At 37.7% G+C, this 22,846-nt stretch overlaps 2 protein-coding genes across 2 annotated transcripts; one reads left to right on the forward strand and one right to left on the reverse strand.

Moving 5' to 3' along the window:
* Window positions 1-68: 68 nt before the first annotated feature.
* On the forward strand, window positions 69-10,582 carry LOC126695740 (uncharacterized). Its single transcript, XM_050392564.1, has 21 exons — window positions 69-331; window positions 815-891; window positions 977-1,054; window positions 1,479-1,610; window positions 1,888-1,938; window positions 2,037-2,177; window positions 2,288-2,410; window positions 2,558-2,635; window positions 2,878-2,970; window positions 3,042-3,164; window positions 4,094-4,177; window positions 4,684-4,782; window positions 4,924-5,118; window positions 5,608-5,683; window positions 6,390-6,493; window positions 6,577-6,836; window positions 6,928-7,014; window positions 7,094-7,324; window positions 8,677-8,755; window positions 8,871-8,934; window positions 10,003-10,582. Exons 1-21 carry the CDS (start codon window positions 241-243, stop codon window positions 10,119-10,121), a joined length of 2,385 nt encoding a protein of 794 aa, XP_050248521.1. The 5' UTR covers window positions 69-240; the 3' UTR covers window positions 10,122-10,582.
* A 9,301-nt stretch (window positions 10,583-19,883) lies between these two features.
* Window positions 19,884-21,894, reverse strand: LOC126695778 (probable nucleoredoxin 3). Its single transcript, XM_050392595.1, has 3 exons — window positions 21,564-21,894; window positions 20,872-21,357; window positions 19,884-20,652 (listed from the first exon to the last, which is right to left on the reverse strand). The coding sequence occupies exons 1-3, from the start codon at window positions 21,663-21,665 to the stop codon at window positions 20,065-20,067; spliced, it is 1,176 nt and encodes a 391-aa protein (XP_050248552.1). The 5' UTR covers window positions 21,666-21,894; the 3' UTR covers window positions 19,884-20,064.
* Window positions 21,895-22,846: the final 952 nt, after the last annotated feature.

Genomic DNA, 22,846 nt, shown 5'->3' on the forward strand with positions numbered 1-22,846 from the left:
AAGGTAAATTACCTAAGCTACCCTTAGGTTTTTAGTTAATTTCCAATTTATACACCCATTTAAACAAAACCCTGGAAACCCTCTTCTCTGTCTCTGTTTCTTCTCTTCTCTTCCATGCTTGCATTGCAGCTATGTTGCTCTCTCTTCTCCTCTAACCGCAAAAACGACGACGCATAAGCAAATAAGCGTGGTTTCAACGTACAGTTATTGCGGTTGGTTTGGTTGGTGGTGGTACCAAGCATGGGAGGCTCGAGGGTTCAGGTGAACAAGTCCCACAAGTCTCGCTTCTCTTCCAAATCTTCCCGTAACCTTCATAGAACCGACCTCAAAGGTTTACTATTTTCTCTCTTCTTTTATTTTATTTTATTTATTTCATTTTTCCACTTGTGTATTGTTGCTCTTTTTATTTTCCTTGGTTTTCATTGCCTCTTTTAAGTTTCCAAATGCCTTTTAATCAATATTATTATATTGTTGGTAGCACATGAGAAATTTTAGTTCTTGAAGTTTAAAATGTGATCTTTTTTATATGACTTGCTCAAACTAAAATATTGGTATGTCATCATTTTATAAGACTTAAATTCACTCACTTTTAAGTGTTTAAGAAAATAAAAGTCACCATTTTAAGTTTGTTAGTGATTAAAACCGATTGCTCATGAGAGAAAGAGAAATAGTTGTTTTATTGTGTTATGATAGAAAGAAAAAATGGGAAAAACCTTGATGTTATTGTGTGTACTTGCCAACTTGATTTCTTGGATTTTCTCGTGCTCGTTCGGCTGCAAGTTTATTTATTTGATATAAATTATTGGTGGTTTAGATAAGAGCAGGATTTCCAAATCCGGTGGCAATGTTGCTAAGGGTGCTAGGGCTGCTCGACTTCAGCATAACAGAATGGTAATTAGTATTTAGTTTAATACTCTCACTCTTTCTCATCACATTGTTTACCCAATTTCTTATTAATGTTACATTGTCTTGGTAGGTACGGGAGCAGAAAAAGGCAGCCCTGTTGAAAGAGAAAAGGGCTACTAGTGGATCAACAAGCCCTCCCCGTGTTATCGTGAGTATTAAGTGTTGTATGTATGATTAATAGTTTATACCATCATAAATATTTTTCCCTTTATGTGCATTGTTCTACATGTTTTTAGTATGTTCTTCCCTCTGTTATTTATTTTGGAAAAAAAAGAAATCAATTTATACTCTGTAGCTTGTAAGCTTGGTGAATTGTCACTCATCAGGGTGCAGCCTAGTAGTTGGAGGCTTGGGATGAGCTGTAGCCTACATGATACATGGTTCTGGCAGGTGGGGTCGTGTATCCATGGTTTACTCCCTAGGGGTGGGTTAGGGCCCTGCCTTGGTGGGGTTCCATGTCATAAAAAAAAAAAAAAGTTTGGTGAATTGTCATTTTAATCTAAACTTATAGGTTGTAACTGTATTTTTGCTCTTCTTTTTCTTCTTTCTATTCTAACTTGTTTCAATTTCAGGTTCTTTTTGGGCTTTCTGCTGCTGTAAATGTAGATTCACTTGCTGTGGATCTTCTGTCCTTGTTATCTAAACAAGGTGCTGGGGCTGCTTTTTCAACAGTTGCTTCTTCTGAGTATAAGCTGAGAACTACGGTAAATAATTTTTTCCAACGAAATGCGGGAGGAAGATTTGCTGTGTGAAGGGTGCTACGATGGAATTTTTTTTTTTGTTTTGGTTTCATGTTAAGCAGTTAATTACCACTCAAGTTGGCTAGAGCGTATATGCATGTTTGTATTTTCATATATGTACACTTCATTAGTATTTTCTTGTATATGATTCCGAATGAAGGGTTATTCTTCTGAAATTATGACTGCCATGCCAGACTGAATTGTGAACTTGTAAATATCTAATGGAAGTTATATGCTCTAGGTATTGAAAGCACCTTATGGGGATTTGCTATCATGTATGGAAATGGTTAAGGTATGTCCAGGAACTGCGTACTTTTTCCTATTTTTTCCAGTTTTTAGGAGCTTCTACTTTATTTATTTTTTAACACATGGGAATGGTTTGAATGGTAGGTAGCTGATCTGGTTGCCTTTGTGGCCTCAGCAAGTTCTTCATGTGAAGAGAGCCCTTCTTGCTATATCGATTCATTTGGAAGTCAATGCCTTTCTGTGTTTAGGTCTATTGGTTTGCCAAGCACTTTTGTGCTGATTCGTGTATGTTCTTGTTGATGTTCATTGAATAGTTATGAAAATTTTGGGAATATAAATTAGTTTTTCCATTACTTGACATGAAAGAAAAAAGAAATGTTCTTTATTTCCTCTAGGACCTACCTGCTGAGCTGAAGAAAAGACAAGACTCGAAGAACACGTGTATGTCTAGTCTTGCTTCAGAATTTCCTGAGGACTGTAAGTTTTATCCTGCAGATACAAAGGATGATTTGCACAAGGTGATTGTCTTGATTATTTATCTTGAGCTGCCGTTATCAGCACTAAGTCCTAATCATATAATTTTTTTTGATAAATCTAATCATGCAAAATTAAATGGAACTAGATCTGGATATGCAGTTTTTCTCACGTATTGATGTTATTTGCAGTTCATCTGGCATAGCAAGGAGCAGAGGCTCACTGTTCCTCACTGGAGAAATCAACGGCCTTACATCATGGCTCAAACGGTGCTAGTTTCTTTCTATTATGTTTTCACTAACATTGACTTCACTTAGAGGTAGCACCAGTAGGGAACAAGATAGATTTTATTGTCTCAATCTCAAATAGTTGCTTTGTAGACAAGTTACCATACACTCATTGAAAAGGAAAGACAAAAAAAGATAAGAAGAATGATTTAAGTGCTATACTTTATATGAAAATATATAGATACTTTTATTGATTTATTATTCTGTTCATTGATGCATTGTAGGTTGATATGGTGGTTGATGATGGCAATTTAGAAAAATGTACCATGCTCCTCACTGGCTACTTGCGTGCTCATAGCCTCTCAGTGAATCAGCTGGTAACTAGAGCAGCCATTTACTTGCCCCTGGTGACTTTTTTACTTGGTTGTCTCATTTTCCTTCACTTCAGGTTCATGTTTCTGGTGCGGGTGATTACCAGTTGACTAAAATCGAAATTCTTAAGGATCCATTTCCTCTAAATCCAAGAAAAGAGCAGGACTTGATGGATGCAGATGAAGTGCATGATGTGGAGGTAAACATTTACTTGGATATTAGTGGAACAGGTTAATATAGTGAAATTGACCAGGACTTGTGTTCTAAATTACTGAAGGGGCTGTGCCATTATTCATTGTTACTCTAATATAATATGGCTCTCTAGAGGTTAAGAAGGGTATACGGGTGGAGCATATTAAATTTGATCATTTTCCCCTTCTCCTAGGAGGAGATGAAGAGAGGAATATGAGAGGGCTGAGAGAGAATAGAGGATCAAGAAGTTTAAGCTTTTCTGAAAATAATTTATTCAATTAACATATTTTAGAGTTATTATTATTGCTTATCCCATATTTAACCAGAGGATTAAATTTCTGTTACCTCAATTAAACTACCCTTTTCCTGATTGCAAATTATGCATTGCAATTTACTTGATGGTGGCTTTGAGCTGTACAAGTTGACATGTAAATATTTACACTAGTTAAACTCATTCAAGCTAAATTATGATATTGATTCTACTTTTTGTTAGTTTCGGCTGAATGATGGAGTATTTTAGAAATACATCTGTTCACGTTATCTCAATTAATCATGTATTTGAATTTGTATTTTTTAAGTGATTGATTTTTACTTGGTTATGCCTTTGTATTTACTTAAAATAAGTCTGTCATTTAGTTGGTCTTGTTTCTAAGTGAAAAGTAAAAAATGATTCTAATCTAAGCAAGCTTCCAATGGTTTAAGTTTGTTAGATTGACAGCTAAAGGTTTATCTCAGTTTCATAGTTTGTTATGTCAGACTACAGGTTTATTTTGAACGTACTAAAATTTTGATGGTGATGACACAATGAATTTCATTGTTTGTAATTCATATTACTTTTGATATGTTTGACTACTTGCACTCACTTGGGGATGGGTTAATACATCTATATGGCTGATGTAGTCCTATTTCTTTTCTATTTTATTTGAACTATTTCAGGTTATTCATTCTTTGGCTCCTGACCCAGAGAAACAGGAGCCTTTACTTGTTGAAAACATTCCTGATCCTCTTGATGGAGAACAGGTAACTTGCATGCATTAATATGAAACCATTGTTCTATTAATCAAGTATATCAAACTTGGTTAACCTTATGATTTGGAAGTTGTGGTTTATCCAACATGATTATCTTATGCTGTTATTATTGGCTTTGTATTCATGCATCTTCCATAGAACACTATATACTTATCTATGGATCAAGTATGTAATTCTACATATTTCCTTGGGTGCTTAATTATGTTTTAAGTTCATCTCTTAGATTTAAAATAAAAGAGGCCAAGGGTTGCTTTCTTGAAGGATTTGTATCCAAATGTGTGTGTGAGAGAGAGGGAGTTCCTTCATCCCTAATTTGATTTTTTTTTTTCTTCATAGTTGTAATGAAATTCCCCCCCCCCCCCCCCCCCCTCCAACCACCACACCCAAAAAGGGGGAAAAAATTATGTTAGTCATCCATGTCAGTTTCTTCCGTTTGCGGGAGTGATGGGAATTTTCTTGTTACAATTGCCATTGATGACATGGTTCTTTTTTATCAGACATGGCCAACAGAGGCAGAAATGGCTGAGGCTGATAAAAATCAAAAGCAAAAAAGGTTGAGAAAGAGAACTCTTCCTCGAGGCACATCAGAATACCAGGTATGCATGAATTCATGCCCATATACAATGTTTGGAAGCCCTATGTTTTAAGTACATTTCTTTAACATCTCTCTTTACCAGATATGTACTTCACGTGAATTTGTTAGTAGTAGACTCACAGGCCTTATTTATATATCACAGGCTGCTTGGATTGTGGATGATACAGATGAGGATTTAGATAGTAATGATGAAGCCGATGATGGAATGGTATTGGATAAACAGGAGAGTGATTTTCCTGATCAAGAGGGCACTAATAATCTAGACCTTGATGATGACCAACGTTCCTTAAACTTGAAGGACTCAGATGAAGAAACCGATATCGATTCAATGATGATGGTGAGTTTATGATTTGCAATTGGGTCTCTTTAGTGTCATTTAGCCATTTGAAACAATTAAGGTGCAAACCACATGTATTTTTCTATTTTGGTCTCTGGCCAAAGAAGTAAAAGAAATTGCCTTTTCACTATAGACAGAATGAAGAGACCATCAGAGCTGACCCCTGGAAATTAAAGCAGGAATTTATCTTTCTTTATATGGTGCACTGTGAACTTTTCTAGCATGATTTTCTTTTTCCTTCCAGATTCACAGAATGCAAAATACTTCTTTTTTTTTTTTTTGATAAGTAATAAGTTTTATTATTATCAATATATCTTATTACTTGTCAAAAAAAAAAAAAGTAATAAGTTTTATTATTATCAAAAAAGGAACACCCTAGTACATAGTGAGTGTACAAGGGGTCAACAATTCAAGTAAAAAAATTACAAGAATCAAGGAAATCAAGTACTCTTTATTGGATTGAATGCAAAATACTCTTTTGTAATGCAGGATGGTGAGACCTTAACGCGGGAACAGATAGAGGATGAGATTCAAAAGATTAAAGATGCACATGCTGAAGATGAGGGTACTTATCTCTTTACCCGAGCATTTATTAGTACTTCTTGAAATTTCTAGTGATCAGTGTCACACTTTATGGCTAGCGAACTGTACAGTATCAAGGGAGTGAATGCTTTAAGCAGTTGAATTACTCTTGAAAAGAAAATGAGCCTACTTATCTTCAGTTTTCTTTCTCTTTATTTATTTTTTCTTTATTTTGCATGTTAAAATTGATTTCTTAGGAAGTATTAGGAATTATCTTTCACTTGCCCAATACCATTCGAAAACTGATTTTTATATTTTTATTTTATTTATAAAACCAAATCATTTCAAAATCTAGATTTCACTCTGTTTGGTAATATTTTTTCTGTTGCAGTAAGACACTATTCCATTTCTTTGTTTTATTTTGCTCCACTGGATCAAACTGATCCTTGGTGTGTGAGCTTTAATCAGTGGCTTAGTTGATATATTCTCCCAGCCAAAAAAGAACAAAAAAGATCATACAAAACGAAAGGAAGTTGGGGGAAATAGCTGGCCTGTACCACTCACTAGGAGTGGATTAACGTGCACTCATATAAACTTGTGATAGAATGGTTGTCTACTTGCTCCAGATGAATGAGATATTAGTATATTTGATAATTGAAACATAGTTCTTTCGGGAATAAGCTTTTTCGAGGCTTCTTGTTGATGATTTATTTTATTTTATTTTATTTCATGGATTGTTGTTCTTTCAGAATATCCGGATGAAGTGGATACACCATTAGATATTCCTGCTAGAAAACGCTTTGCCAAGTATAGAGGCCTCAAGTCCTTTAGGACTTCCTCCTGGGACCCCAAGGTAACATTCATGTGATTCTGTGATGCTCTACACTGTCTCTGAATATCAAGAACTCTACTAAATTTCTTTTTACTAAATATCAGGAATCTCTACCTCCAGAATATGCCAGAATTTTTGCATTTGATAATTTTGCAAGAACGCAGAAACATGTTCTTGCTAAAGCTTTAGATATGGAGCAAGAAAACAGGGATGACTGTATTCCAGCTAGCTCATATGTAAGGTTGCATATAAAGGAAGTACCAAATAGTGTTGCTTGCAAATTATGCTCACTGATAAAGACAGTGCCTGTTATAGTGAGTGGTCTTTTGCAACATGAGTCCAAAATGTCTGTGCTGCATTTTAGGTATATTTTGCAGTCTCTTACTTCTCTGGTTCTGTGTAGTCCATTTTGATATCCATTTCATGAATTATCTATTTTTCTCTACGTTTCACAGCATAAAGAAGCATGACACATACAGCGCTCCTATTAAATCCAAAGAGGAGTTTGTATTCCATGTTGGTTTTCGCCAGTTTGTTGCTAGGTAGTGTTTTATACTGCTTTTCACTGTAGCATCTATTGATATTATTGAAGTTTTATGGTCATATCCCATCACTTTGCAGGCCTATATTCTCTAGTGACAACATTAATTCAGACAAGCACAAGATGGAGAGGTTTCTTCATGCAGGGCGTTTTTGTGTAGCTTCTATTTATGGCCCAATTTCTTTTCCTCCTCTTCCTTTGATAGTCCTGAAGAGTGCTGAAGGGGGTGCTGCACCTTCTGTTGCTGCTGTTGGGTCATTGAAAAGTGTTGACCCAGATCGGATAATCTTGAAGAAGATCATTTTAACTGGGTATGATTTATTCTTAACTCTGGTGATCGAAATAGGCCCTCCCCTCCAAAGAAACCAAGGCCATGTACTACCATTGACTCGAGAGAGCAAAATAATTGATTGATCTGTCATCTGTCTATATCTGGACTCTTATGTCCAATCCGAGTGTCAGACTTAGAGTATTTCTATTGAAAGTATTAAAATCTTCTCTTTTACTCATCCAACAAATGAAGTGTTTGATATTGACCCTAAAAGGGATGCAGAACTGAAACCAGCAGTGGATTGTCTGGTTTGGTTGATTTTGGGTGTGGCTTGCAAATGCAAAAATATCCCTTAAAATCTGTTGATGAGTAGAATAAAGTGAAAACCTGTTATATCAATTTTTTTTTTTTTGGTAAAGATACTTAAATGATTCTATACTTATTAAAAAAAAATGTTGTAAAATTACTAAATCATCCAAAACAACAACAAATTTCTGTTAGATGGAAACAAATTTAGTAGTTAATTGATACCAAGTTGACTTCTGCTGGTGAGGCGTTAAACCCTACCTTTACAATTGGGTTGGTTTGTTTCAACCTGAAGACATCTTGGTCCAATACTGCAGATGTGGATTTGGGATGGCCAGCTCTTGGCGATGTTGATAATTTATTCATGAGAAGTATAATTATATTTCCACATTGGAACTGGTTTATAGTTTGAAATCCTCATAAGAGTACCCTATATTGAATTCTACCTGAAATTAATGTATACATCGTTAGGCACCGGTTGGAATGAAAATTTTATCGTAGAACTGAAACTGTAGTTGTTTAGTTCTTTCATGTATTTCGAAGAAATTTCTTGCACTTCTTTATTCTGTATGTCTTCATTCAATGTTGCTCAATGCTATGACAAGAATACTTCCATTGCAATTATGCTCAATGCTCCTCCAACTTTACTTCAACTTTGTCCATAAAATTTAATTTATTAAGGTCTGACTCTGCTTTATTGCACATGTATCATGATTAGATATGAATATTATTTTCTTAATACAATTACAAAGGAAATGCCATTGTATTTTTTTTTCTTTTTTGATAAATAAATTCCCTGGAGGGTGTGATTAATAGAATGTATACCTTGAGGTGGACATTTGTTTAGACAAGGTGGAAGCGTTTACTGATATGATATACTATAGATCTCAATACACGTTACATAAATGCTGTTGTTTTGACAAAATTTTCCATGAAGTGAACATTAAATATCTAAAATTTTGGGCAGGACTATAATTTTTCTTTTCTGTGTGTTTTCTTTTTCATCATTTTATTTCTAAATATATGTGGCATTTTTCAGCACTTCATGAAATATAATTCTAAAGCTCAAGCTTTTTTCTGATGCAGTTATCCGCAAAGAGTATCAAAATTAAAGGCTGCTGTAAGATATATGTTTCATAACCCTGAGGATGTGAGATGGTTCAAGGTAAGAGAATCTATTTGCATATATAAAATATATATGTGTAGAGACTTAGTCTACATTCATCATGATTGGGTTTTTTATGCGACTTGTTTTTTTACGTGGGTGTTGGATATTGCAGCCTGTGGAAGTGTGGACCAAATGTGGTCGTCGGGGTCGCATTAAAGAACCTGTCGGTACACATGGTATGGTGCTCATTGTAACAAGATAAATCTTTTAGAAAGGAATGTGGTATTGGTTCCATCCTAATGTCAATAAGGCTTGATATAATGCAGAGTTAAGGCTGCTGTTTGATGCTCTCTACCATGCTTTTGATATGATGTTGAATTGGATGTTTATTTGTTCCCTTTTTTTTCCCACGTTTAATTATAACACTGAAAGCATTATTTAGCTTAGCTTTATTAGTACTTTTCCTTTCCTTACCATCACCATTTATGTTGATCTGAATACTGTCACCTGCATTACATTAGGAAGATTATTTGGTGACTGGCAAACAAAATAAACATATAAATGTTTAGCATTTATGAAGCTATTTAACATTGAAAGACCAATGGAATGTTATTATGTTTACTATGGGGCCTGAGATGATGACCTGAATGTTGAATCTAATAAAGACTTACTGTGCTACTACTCACAGTAATGATATTAAAGTGTTTTATAAATGAAAAGAAAAGCAAAAGACTAGAAAGGGGATTGTTCAAATTTTGTTTAGGATCTATGTGGGGAAAATAAATAGAAATGTTTACATAATCTATAAATCTTTGTGGTGATCTGTGATCAATTAAAAATGAATTCTGAACTGTTGTGATGACTGTCAAAGTTTCTCATTGTATGCAAATATCCTTAGATTGCCTTGTTTTCAAGGTATTGTGTAGATGCCAGGGAATAATCGTATTCCTGTGGTGGGAATGTGTCCATGACAGAAAGTGGTGGTCGTCGTTGATATTGATGATGGAAAATTAAAGTGGCATCATTTGATCCAAAGTATCTTCAATCCTTTTATTATGAGGTTTTTTTTTTTTTTTTTTTTTTTTGCTTTTTCTCTATTGGGGGATCCGGATGTGTATACCCTTTTTTTGAATGAAGATTATAACTCTATTTGGATACCTTTGTCCTGTATAAAATGCCAAACATGCCCACTATATGAAGTTGTCAATTAAAGGACTCTAATACCCTGTTGTTTTTGAAAATCATGTCATGTTTTGTTGCATTTATTGAGTAATTAAACGGTATTCTCTTCATTTTTGGCTCAGGGGTGATGAAGTGTATTTTAAATGGGGTCCTTCAGCAGAATGACACCGTGTGCATGAGCCTATTCAAGCGTGCATACCCCAAGTGGCCAAACCATCGCTTTCCAATTCTTGATGCCTGATCAACTGTGGTTGGTGACCAATCCTGTACAGTTGAGTCTGGAATTTGGAAGAAAGCCATGCTAGTGCTGGGAATGAAGCTTCTGTGGTTCAGAATGTTGGTTCCAATTTCATGTTTGCTGATAACCTTGCGTGCAGTTGGAGTGACATGGGGTTCATTGCGCCTTCTTTTTTTTAATTTCAATATTGGTTTCTCTTTGACATATATTCTTTGAAATGTAGAACTTAAAATTTATAGCAATTAGCAAAAGGCAAGAGAGGGTAAGAGAGAGGGAATTTCCATGTCTTTTTTGTTAGCGCATATAGTTGCAAAAACGTTTGTTATCGTAATAGAACGTTTATGCAGCATGTCATTCCTTAAAATGTTCAAGAGAGTGCTAAGTAGCAAGTATGCGTTTTTGCGAATGATTCATACATGCCCCTATATTCTGTTATGTCATTTACTAATTCCTCAAGGGCGTGACACGTGATGGTTGTGGATATTCATTGATATTGGGAAATCTGCTGTGGCATCGAAATGGGTTTAAAGATTTGAGTTTTAGTTTTTGGTTACGAAGATATAAAAGCAGAGCACAAAATGGAGTTATTTTATTTTATTTTTATTAATAAAATTTAAAGGATTTGAGGTTTATTAATTAAAATTTAAAATAATTAGGTGTAAAATTTGGTTTTAAATTCATAATTGCAAGCACAATTGTTTTTGAAACCATAATAGCACAATTTACATTAATTAAAGGGTTAAATGGACTTTGTCAAAGAGATGTTTTTTTCATTCCTAAATAGAGGAGATATAGTGGGGGTGGGTTCGTAGTTTTCTCATTGAGTCCAAATTTTTTCAATTAGTTGTAGAGGAAGGGGGTCGTTATTTCTTGTTATGGATTTTTGAGAGGGGCAAATTCGTTATGAGATTAGTTTTCATGGGCAAGAATGCAGCTCAATGGCTGATGTTTAACATTGAACACCTTGTTGTTGGGGAGAGTTTCAAACAATTTTTTACTTTTAGAGAGGGTGACATTGCTTTCACTCTCCAATGGTGTTCCAACTCTTCTAGTCAGCTCCTGCTGTTGACTGAACTCAAAGCTGGTGGGTCTAGGAGGTCGACTATTATACTGGAAGGCAAAGAGAGATATGGTTGGAGGTGTTTTGGTCTAGAACTAAGGAAATTGTTGAACCCTTCTCAATATGCAGTGAGTGGAAATGGTCTTCCTAAATTCATTTCTCAAGTGCGGAAGTATAACCTGGAGGATCAAAACTCTAGAACTTTTGCTGAAGTTGTGCAAGGCTTTCATGGAAGAACAGAGGATAGAAAGCAGCTGAAACAACTAGGACTCACAGCCAAGGGGAAGTTAACACAGTTAAGAGAGGAGAAAAAGGGGGTGAATCTGAGACTTACAGGTGCAAAAGTGGGGGAAATTCTAGTAGGCAAGTCTGAAAAGATGGAGGTGGTGGGAGGGGTTAGGAGGGAGCAACGGTTGAATGAGGTGGCAGAGGTGGATAAGCAAAAGCTGGCAGATACTAGGTTACATTTCCCAAGCTTTTTGAATTCAAAAGCTGATGAAAAGGGGAAGAAGTGTGATTTTAGGAGATTTTGCTGGTCAGGGAGAGGTCTTGTCGTAGAGGTTGATGTGAAAGGGAGGAGACGGGTCTCTTGGGTTAGAAAGAAAGGGGGAGCTTCAAAGATCAGAGGGGAAGCACATGAAGAGGAATGGGATTGCATTTCAGATGCTTCTAAGGCCCTTAAATGGGTTCCAAAGGGAACCAAACAGGCTGTGGTTAAGCCAGTTTTAGGCCTTGGAACAAGCCCAGTGCTGACTGACTCAGTTTTGGGTCATTCTTATTCGAGCCCAAGCTTATTTGAGGTGGGTGAGAGCTCTCTGGCTGGGGAAGGAATTCCAGCCCAGATTCTGTCGTCGATAGAGGCATGCCCTAAGGCTTGTCACCATTCTCTTAAGCCAGGAGCGTCGGACCGGTGCGCTAAGCCTCTGGTGGAGGCCGACGGCTCTTTCTTCGCCGGAACCAGCTCCGACAAACTCTTGGTGCCACCGGGAAAGACCGTTGGTCTCCTCACTACCGGTACTTGGTCCGTTGAGTCTCCGATGCAGCTGGTGGAGGCCGACGGCCCTTTCTCTGCCAGAACCAGCTCCAACGAGCTTTTGTTGCCACTGGGAAAGGCCGGTGACCCCTGCACCGCCGGTTCTAGTTCCGTTGAGCCTCCGATTCCTCCGTTTAAGGCTGGCGGCCCCTCCTCCGACGGAATTAGCTCCGATGTGCCCACGATGCCACCGGGTAAGTCAGATATGGTGCCGTTGAGGTCATCGGTAGAAAGCTTTTTATCCGATTTCTTTTTGAGCTTATTGCGGGCTGGGCTTGTGGTTTTGAGTGATAATGTTGGGGTTGAAGGTGGCTGGGACAATTGTGCCAACTTCAAGCCGAAAGCTGCCCTTGAACTTGAGCAACCCAGTTTAGTGGTGTCACCTACGAAGGCTTTGTGCGTTGTCCCTGGGTCGAGTGCTTTGGTGGAGGAAGAATTGAATATTTCAGATATGGGTTTGGGTGGAGAGGATAATTTATCAATACCTCTGTTGTCTATCACGCCCTTTGGGTTACCTTTGTCAGCTGAGTTGAATTGTAGCAACGAGGCAGTGGAGAGTGTGAACCATTGTTATTAATTCCGTTCCATTCCGGCCGGAATGGCCGGAAAATTTCGTACCGGCATATAAACTGGAACAATAGTCCCCCGTGTTCCACCTCGGATCAAATTTCGGCCTGTTCCGGTGAGTTTCGGGTGTTCCGGGCTGTTTCGGTCAATTTCGGCCGAAATACAAGATTCGGCCGGCATGAGTTGAAGTTATGGGTCTGAATATAGAGAGAGAAAGAGAGAGGTTTTGAGGTATAGGTGTGATGTGAGAGAGTGCTTTGTGTGAGATAGAGAGAAAACAAAAGGGAAAAAAAAGTTTAATACATGCTTAACTGCATTCGGCATCAAGACAGAAGCAACGAGCAAAAGGAGTGTTGTTTCGGTCAGTTCTCCATTGTTCTTCAAAGTTTTGAGAGAGACAAGATTTTGAACTTGAAATATGCAGAATGGGCTAGGGGGTAGGTAGGGTAATAAATGGGAGAAGATATTTAAACAATTTTATTACTTTTTTATTGAACCATCTGTTACTTCCAATGCTTTTATCTATTTTTTTAATTATATTATTGGGATATGCATGGTAGACGTGGTAGGTAGCTTAAGTTTCACACAATCTCAATGATAAATGTAGCACTGGTGGGTTATTCAGGGGAAAAGAAAAAGTAAATCCGAAAAAAGATAGAAGAATAAGAAGAAAAAAAACTAATAAGATGATTTTGATCAGTTAATTAAGCATTTTTTTTTAATATTTATTTCATTAACTTGTATTATTATTTAACTAAATAAAAATTAAAATATGTAATACATTTTTTTATGTTAAGACTTAAGACTAAATAATTTGTATTATTTGATATTTAGTTATCTACTTCTTTGAATTGCTAATTTTATATTGTATAAGAATATATATATATATATATATATATTAGGAAACCCGAAACACTTTAAAACGGTACGCCGAAATAGGCCGGTACCGAAATATTTCATTCCACTGGACAAACCGAAACGGGGTCCGAAACGTTATTCATAACAATGGTGTGAACACGTTGGATATTTCTAGATGGGTGAAGAACAGACTTCCTGGTTTTAGTAAACTGGTGGGGCTGCCTTTGAGCCGGCATGAGAAGTTATGTATTGCCTTGCTACAAAAGATTGAGAGGGAGACGGAGGTTGCCAAAGAGTTGAACAGGAAAGCTACAGTTTCTAGAAAAGTTGTCATCTTTAAGGATAAAGGGAAGAGAGAACTGAGGAATTTGCAATCTTCGGTTAATTATGATGGTAGGTAGTGTGTTGGCTGCTGAGCTTTTTATCAGTTAGGGATTTCTTGTCTTTATGAATTTGAATATTCTTTCTTGGAATGTTAGGGGTCTGAATGACTGTCGGAAACGTTTGGTAGTGAAAAATTTATTGCGTGAATGGAAGTGTGATGTAATTTGCCTTCAAGAAACTAAGCTTGCTGGCCTGGATAGACAGTTGGTTGGTAGCTTATGGAGTTGTCCTTTTATGGATTGGGTGGCTTTAGATGTTGTCCAGACGGCCGGTGGGGTTTTGATGATGTGGGATAGGAGGGTTTTAGAGAGGTCGGAGTTTTTGGTGGGTTCTTTCTCTGTGTCTGTTCGGTGGCGTGGGGTGGGGGACGGTTTCACTTGGGCGTGTTCGGGGGTTTATGGCCCAATTGATAACAATGAGAGGGGGCTAATGTGGGACGAGTTGGTTGGTGTTCAGCATTATTGGAACGTCCCTTGGTGTTGCATCGGTGATTTTAATATTGTTCGTTTCCCTAGTGAACGGTTGGGTAATTCTCGTCTTACTCTGGCCATGGAACTCTTTTCGGAGTTCATTGGGGATCTTAATTTGATAGACTTACCTCTGGAGGGTGGGAGATATACCTGGTCTAGCGGGTCAGATCAACCTTCAATGTCTAGGATAGACAGAGTTTTGGTGTCTCATGATTGGGAGGAGCATTTTCCGAATGTGACCCAACGAATTTTACCTCGCCCTGTTTCAGATCATTTCCCAATTCTAGTGGAGGTAGGGGGAATGGTGAGGGGTAAAAGTTCGTTTAGGTTTGAGAATATGTGGCTAAAGACGGATGGGTTTACTGATAGAGTTCATTCTTGGTGGAATCGACATTCTTTCTCTGGTACTCCTAGTTTTGTGTTTGCCAAAAAGCTGAAGGCTTTGAAGAAAATATCGTTCAGTGGAATCGTTTGGAGTTTGGTCATGTTGGGCGCAAAAAGTCGCAATTATTAGAGGCTTTGAAATCCTTTGATGCCAAGGAAGGGGAATTTGGCCTCTCTGATGCTGAGTCTTGTGAGAGAGATGTGGTGAGAACTGAAGTAAAGAACCTTCTCTCTTTGGAAGAAATTTCATGGAGACAGAAATCAAGGATGTTATGGATTAAGGAAGGAGATAATAATACTAAATTTTTCCATAGGGTGGCTAATTCCCGTATAAGGTTTAATAATCTGAGTATTTTGGAGGTAGATGGGGTGATTTATGAGGAGGAATCCGAGGTGGCTGCCCAGGTAGTAAATTTTTATAAAAATTTGTATCAGGAGACAGAGGAGTGGAGGCCTTTTGTGGAAGGTTTGGAGTTTGATCAGATAGATGGGTTGGAGAGGGGTTGGCTTGAAAGGAGGTTTGAGAAAGAGGAGATTCTTCTAGCTGTTAACGAGCTGGCTGGAGATAAAGCTCCAGGTCCAGACGGTTTCTCTATGGCCTTTTTCCACCATTGTTGGAGAGTGGTGGAAAGGGATGTCCTAGCAGTTTTTGAGGAGTTCTATCAACATAGTAAGTTTGAGAAATCTTTAAATGCTACTTTTATAGCTCTAATTCCTAAGAAGAATGATGCTTCCAATATTCGAGATTTCAGGCCTATTAGCTTGGTGGGGAGCTTGTACAAGATCCTGTCTAAGGTTTTAGCGAGCCGTTTGAAACTGGTCTTAGATCAACTGATTTCCGAGTCTCAGAATAGTTTTGTGGGAGGAAGACAGATTCTTGACTCAGTTCTTATTGCCAATGAGTGTGTTGATAGTCGAGTAAAGAGTAAGATCCCAGGGGTTATTGTAAGCTAGACATTGAGAAAGCTTACGATCATGTGAATTGGGAGGCTCTTCTAGATCTTTTGAAGAGAATGGGCTTCGAGGAGAAGTGGTGTAGATGGATTCGCACTTGTATCTCAACGGTCCAGTTTTCTATTTTGATTAATGGGGCTCCAGCTGATTTTTTTGGGAGCACAAGGGGTCTGAGACAAGGGGATCCGTTATCTCCATTGTTGTTTTTAGTCATGATGGAGGTCTTAAGTAGGATGTTGAAAATAGTTGAAGGTGCTGGCTTGATCAGGGGTTTCAAGGCTGATGGAAGACGGGGTGAAGGGGAATGTGTCTCGCATCTTCTATTTGCGGATGATACTATTCGGTTCTGTGATGCGGAAGTGGAGCAAATCCTTCATGTGCAGATGCTTCTCCTTTGTTTTCAGGCTATGATAGGTTTGAAGGTTAATGTCCTGAAGAGTGAGATGGTTCCAATAGGGGAGGTTAATAATATTCATGCCTTGGCAGAGATTTTGGGTTGTCGGATTGGGTCCTTGCCTATGACCTATCTTGGTATGCCGTTGGGGGCTTCCCATAAGTCCCCTTCTATTTGGAATCCTATCTTGGAGAAGATTAATCGGAGGTTGGCCGGGTGGAAGAAGTTGTATTTGTCAAAAGGTGGAAGATTGATGCTGCTCAAGAGTACGCTTTCCAGCCTTCCTACTTCCTATTTATCCCTTTTCACCATCCCGTCGCATGTGGCTAATAAAATTGAGAAGATTCAGAGGAACTTCCTGTGGGGGGGAGTCGAAGGTTCATTTGGTGGGGTGGAATAAGGTGTGTGCTCCTAAGGCAAACGGTGGCTTGGGTATTAGGAAATTAACTTCCTTTAATAAAGCCTTACTAGGAAAGTGATTATGGCGGTTTGGGGTTAAGGAGACTCATCTTTGGAGGAGGGTTGTAGCTTTGAAGTTTGGGGAAGAGTGGGGGGGTTGGTCTTCCAAGCTGGGTAGGGTGTTCATGGGTGTGGTTTATGGAGAAGCATCCGAAAAGGTTGGGAGGTTTTTAGCAAGTTTATCCGGTTCGAGGTAGGGGTGGGGGATAGAGTGAAGTTTTGGACAGATCAGTGGTGTGGGGACTCACCTCTCCATATATCCTTCCCGGTAGTGTATGGGATTGCTACTAATAGAGAGGCTTTTGTGGCCTCGTCTCTCGAAAGATTGGGGACCGAGGCTCAGAGAAGCTGGAAGGTTCTTTTACTTAGGGATCCTAATGATTGGGAGATGGGAGATGTGGATGAATTTCTTCATACCTTGGGGTTCTTGTTTACCTCATTCTGAGCAAGGAGACCGCATGATTTGGAAATTGTTGAAGAAGGGGGATTTTGACATTCGCTCATTTTATGACAAGCTTCGAAGTCCCTTGCCTTTTACTTTTCCTTGGAAAGGTATTTGGAAGGTTAAGGCCCCTACGCACGTCTCTTTCTTTGTTTGGATTGCAGCTTGGGAGAAGATTCTTACAGGGGACATTTTGCGGTGTAAAGGCTTTGATCTGGTTGACTGGTGTATTATGTGTCGTTGCAATGGGGAGACGGTGAATCATTTGCTTCTCCATTGTGAAAAAGCTTATAAGTTATGGAGCTTGATTTTCATATCTTTTGGGATTTCATGGGTCTTGCCAAGATCGGTTGCAGAAACGCTCTTCAGTTGGTGGAACTGGTTTGGAAAGCACTCTTCTAGCATTTGGAATTTAGCTCCGTTGTGCCTAATGTGGTGTATTTGGAGGGAGCGGAATTGGCGAAGTTTTGAGGATAGGGACAAATCCGATGACTAGTTGCTTGCTTATTTTTGTGGTTCTCTCTTTGATTGGTCTAGGGCTTGGGGACTCACCTCTAGTGATTCTCTCCCTTTGTTCCTTTGCTCTCTCCTTTGTAATTAGTTCTTTGTTGTTCTCTGTTTGTTTTCTTGTTCTCTTTTCTTTCTTCTGTTTGTTTCTTTCTCTGTATTTTTTGTTCTGCCTCTGTTTTCATGAGGTAGCCTATTGAATATACTTCTTTCTTACTTATCAAAAAAAAAATAAAGGGTTAAAATATGGTTTCAAATTCATGAATCATGATCACACAATTTAAATTAATTTAAGAGTTAGAAGAATGATGGGAGGAAGAAAAGCCTATAACCCAAGATAGTCAAGATTGAGATTTTATGTATAATTGTTGGAGGTAAGTGGGAATCGTGAATTATAAGATCCTGCTTATTTTTAGATTTAAAGCAAAAAACACATTAGTAGTTACTTTGTATGTTGAATTTTCAAGTAAATTATGAATTCATCCATTAAAAAAAGAAAAGAAAAAAGATTTTCATTGTATGATATAATTTGCATGACATAAATACTAATGAAACAAATACACTTAAGTTTTGACTCAATGTATCTAAAAAGTTCAACAAATGTTTAATTAGCAACCAAGTACCAAAATATTTATTAACATATATGGAAAATATTTTCCAACTTCTAAGTTCCAAGTTTAAAATCCAAAATAAGTTAGCAAATGAAATCCAAAAGTAAGATGAATATTTAGGTGAAGTGAATATTTAATCATTCAAATTCTGATGTTCTTATAACCACCATCCTAATCATCATTATCCATTTCATCATCTATGTAGACATTGTATATTTGTATACTAAAACTACAAAATACATCAAAATACAATTTCACACACAACTATTCAAGTTATACCACTCAACAACAATTACGGGATATGCTCAAAAAAATAATCAATTAATATACAAATACAAACATAACGGATAAAATTATATATAAAAGAATATTTTAATAATATTAGAACACAAATTAACATATTGATCAAACAAATTTAACAATACTATAGCTTAAAAGGCAACAAAGGCAATATAAAATTCTTCATTTAGAAATGATGCAGCATTCCTTCATTTTGATTACAAGTGAACTAGAAACTAGAAAGCATTTGCATATGTTAACATAATTTTCTAGAAAAAATAAAAACCCTTAAAGCTTTATCAAAACCAAAAATTTATCCCATTAAAAAAAAAAATCAAAAATTTATTGTGAGGGCAGGTTGTCTAAGCACCTTTTTTTGGGTTATAGGCCTTGCCCGAGAATGATTAGACACCCGAGGATGGTTGAAGGTTCCATGCATATCTAATTCAGAAGACCGAGGAGAAAAGAGAAGATTGATGTAGCAGCTGAGATTCCCAAGGAGCAGAGGAACCTCGGGAATGCTTTAGGGAGTCAACCATTTTGGAAGGATAAACTTCAGGGGAAATAGCAGAGCTGTATTAGCAACGGAAAGAAGAAAGATTTTAGAAGGAGATTGTCACCCCCACATTAAATGCACTGCACCAAATCAGCTGGCCGCATTTATGAAGAAATGGCATCTAAACGTGCCATCCCAGCTCACAGCTTCTCTCATTGCTTCCAGAAGGGCCTTGATGGGACAAGCATCCAAGGGATTTCCTAGAAAGTGAATAGGTGGAAGGCTGGGATGTATGGAAACATGACTATATAAGGAAATGACCATAATAGGGCACAAAATTTGAGAAAAAAAGGATAGAAGAAACCTTTGTATACAAATATACTTGATTAATACAAGAACATCCCATCCTCGGGCTTGATCGAGGATTGATATTTTTATCAATTTTGTGTGTTAAATCTTATTGTCTTGGATCCAATTTGTTAAAGGCCTGAACTTAATTAGCATGATAGCTTGCTTGCTAGACTCACTCTCTAACAAATTTATTGTTTTGGACTTTTTGGGCTAGCTTCCATAGTTCTTGGCGGGCCTAAGTATCAAACCTAGTCCTTACATTTATGTTTTGGTAGAATCTATAGAATCGGTAGGAGCTTACACGATCCTACAATTTTTACGATTCTAGTGCAATCTTAAATATTTTGGTAAGGTGGGATCGTAAAATCGTGCGATCTTACGATCCATATCATGATTTTGACAATTATGTATATACCAAAATATTATATTGTATAGATATTATAAAAAAAAATGAAAAAATGTTAGGAAAAAAAGAGTGGCGTGGTTGATTAGGTGGCGCTATAGGAGCTTTGCAAATTAAATGCAACGTATCCATTATTATATATAGTACATATTTGTCATGATAAAATGGTGATCACCCATTTACCATAGACAAAATTAACATATAGTGAGGTACATTAGAAATTTAGAAGCAGTATATTTCAATGTTTAAGCCAATCTATATTTGACTTCAATAGTCCATATCTCCCACTATTTTTTAAGATGTTTCTTCTATACATGTTGGATGCAGGTCATAATCACATAAATCACAAGAGAACACCCAGAATCGTCCTCGCTGTTTGCAAGAGTCACATACATATGCTTTGGCCATGTCTAGCTTAAGTAAATGTTCATGCTTTGTATCCTTTGTATGTCGAGGCAACGAATCTCCTTCCTTTTTCAAGGCTGCTTCCAACTCTCCTAGCTTTGATTGAGTAAATGGGAAAGCCTTGGCACCATACAAGGAGATGATGGCCCTACCATTTGTGCCAACGATTTTTCCATCTTCTCCAATTAGGACTAAAGATGGAATCGCTTTGATGCCAAAAATCCTACATAGGTCACGTCGTGTTTTGTCCAAGTATGGTATAGCAAACCATGGCATGCTTTTAAGACTCAGATCAAATTCATTGAGGTCTCGATCTGTTGAGATGAAAATAATTTCGAAACAATTTTGTTCTTTGGAAGTAGTCATGATCTCATTGTAAGCTTCTAAAAGTTGTGAATTGAAGGTATGGCAAGGTGGGCACCAATGTGCTCCGAAGTAGAGGCCTATTGTCTTACCAACAAGATCAGACACTAATACCTGCAAAGAGTCAAAACATGTCAACTCTATTCCAAAGCATAAGCCCCCCCATCCGGCCATCCCCCACCTTAAAAAAAAGGAAAATTATGACTTCACATCAACACTGTCTACACTTCGTACTCAAGAGTGTATAAAATGTGGACATTGTTAGAAAATGTTGACATTGTGGACACTGTTGATGTTAAGTAATCCTAGTTAGCAGAAATATATGTACATCACCTTTCTACCATCCTTGTTTTCGACATGATTTCGTCCTTCATGTGCCAAAAGATCTTCTAATGTTCCTCCTTCAAGCTTTGCAGCATCAATAGCCTTCAGTTCCTCTCTTCTACTCCTTGTGAAGGGAAATGCTTCAACCCCATAATCTTCAATTAACCCAATCAAGTCCTCTTGATCAATTGATGTTATTTCATCCCAAGTCAATGGAATTAATGATGGAAGATGTTTAACATGGCACATATTGAGCAAGCGTCTATTGAAATTCACATCAAATGGAACTGCAAGCCACGGCATGGACTTGAAGTCTTCCTTGAATTCATTTTCATTGTGATCAAAAGAAACAAACACAATCTCTATCTTTTCACATCTTGCTCTCAGGGTGTCATAAAGTTGTACCAGTTTGGGGATAAAAGTTTTACAGGGTCTACACCAGTTTGCTGAGAAGAGAAGGCAAGTTGTCTTACCATAACAAGATGATAAGGGTACCTAATTTCATGATCAGTATTCACAAATTTCTATGTTAGTATTAAGATATTAAAACCAAGCTAACAAATTTATTAATTCTGGTAACCAGGAAGCTATTAAGGTGTAGTATAGGTTCAAATTTATTGTAGCAGCATAGACAAGAAAGATGCTCATAAGTGAGAATACCTATGTTTCAAGTATTGAAGAAAAAGAAATTAAAAGGTTACCTTTCCCTCGCCAGATAAAAGGAACTGAACCCCTTCAGCTGCAAGGATTGTCAAAATGTTTCGGCTATCAATACATTTGGCTTGGTAATTAGGCACTGCCATTAGAGCTACCAAAAAAAGCTGCTATCCACTCTTCCTTCAAGAAAGTTTACCGATCAAAATTGAATTAAATAGTGATGATACTGTAACGATCAAAGAAGCATCTAGTATTGCTTTGCGTTTTTATTTTTATTCTTGTTGGAGTTTATTCTCAACTGATTTTAGGAGGTGGAGGTTCAGACAAAATGTCTACTTAGGGAGATGAGCCTACAGGACATCTATTTTACTTTATAAAATGTTAGATAAGGAACAAATGACAATCGAAGCATATTCCCACTTGAGGATGCAGAGTCAAATGGCCTTCCAAGTGTGCAGGGTGGTCCTTGTGGATCACATTCTATCCGTGTGATACAATCTCTCTTTCTTTTTCTTTTTCTTTTTCTTTTGACTCAATATTGTTTCAAACTTAGGTTACATTTAGTTGGGAGTGAAAATAGGGAAGACAAAAAATGGGGGAGAGAAAATAAGATAAGTTTTGGGTGGGAAGGGTATTTCATTGGAGCGATATTAGGGAAGAGTAAACAAGGGAGCACTAGCGAAGGCCAAGGGGGTTCAAATAAACCCCCTAACTTGGCAAAATAATATATATATATATATATAATATTTTGTGGGGTCCAATAGTTTATGGGTCCGGCCCACATGCTTATGGGAAGCCCACCGGTCCTAAACTGAAAGAGGCCAGGGCCCAAGCTCGAAACTAGGAAACATAAAAAGTGGCCCGAAGACACAGCCGAGGACGGTTTCGTCCTCGGCAGGTCCAAAACCTCAGGGATAGGAATGGAACACGAGTAAGCTAGAAAGTTCAAAAAATATCCTGGGGAAGTTGTCTTTAATACCCTTCCCTGACATGACACTGCCCCTAACAGAGCCGGGATCTTAGGCTTTATGGATCATCTCCAGCAATTTTGGGATTAGACTGATGGGACAGATATCTGTCCTGGAAAGATCGACCCTACACGTGGACGAAGGACAACGAGCGTAGGCTAGTATAAAAGAGAATGTTATGTGACCAAAAAAGAGGGGGGGGCTCTCTCCCATCTAGCTTCTTGAGAAAGACTTGATGAAAGAGAATGTCTGGATAATATACGCCGGACACCACATAAAAACCCTCTGACGGGTAACCGGGGGCAGCACCATCGCTCCTCGGACATGATCCGAGGAGCCAAATCCTCCTAGATACAAGA

Source organism: Quercus robur, chromosome 8, assembly GCF_932294415.1.
Source record: "Quercus robur chromosome 8, dhQueRobu3.1, whole genome shotgun sequence".
Taxonomy (NCBI): Eukaryota; Viridiplantae; Streptophyta; class Magnoliopsida; order Fagales; family Fagaceae; genus Quercus; species Quercus robur.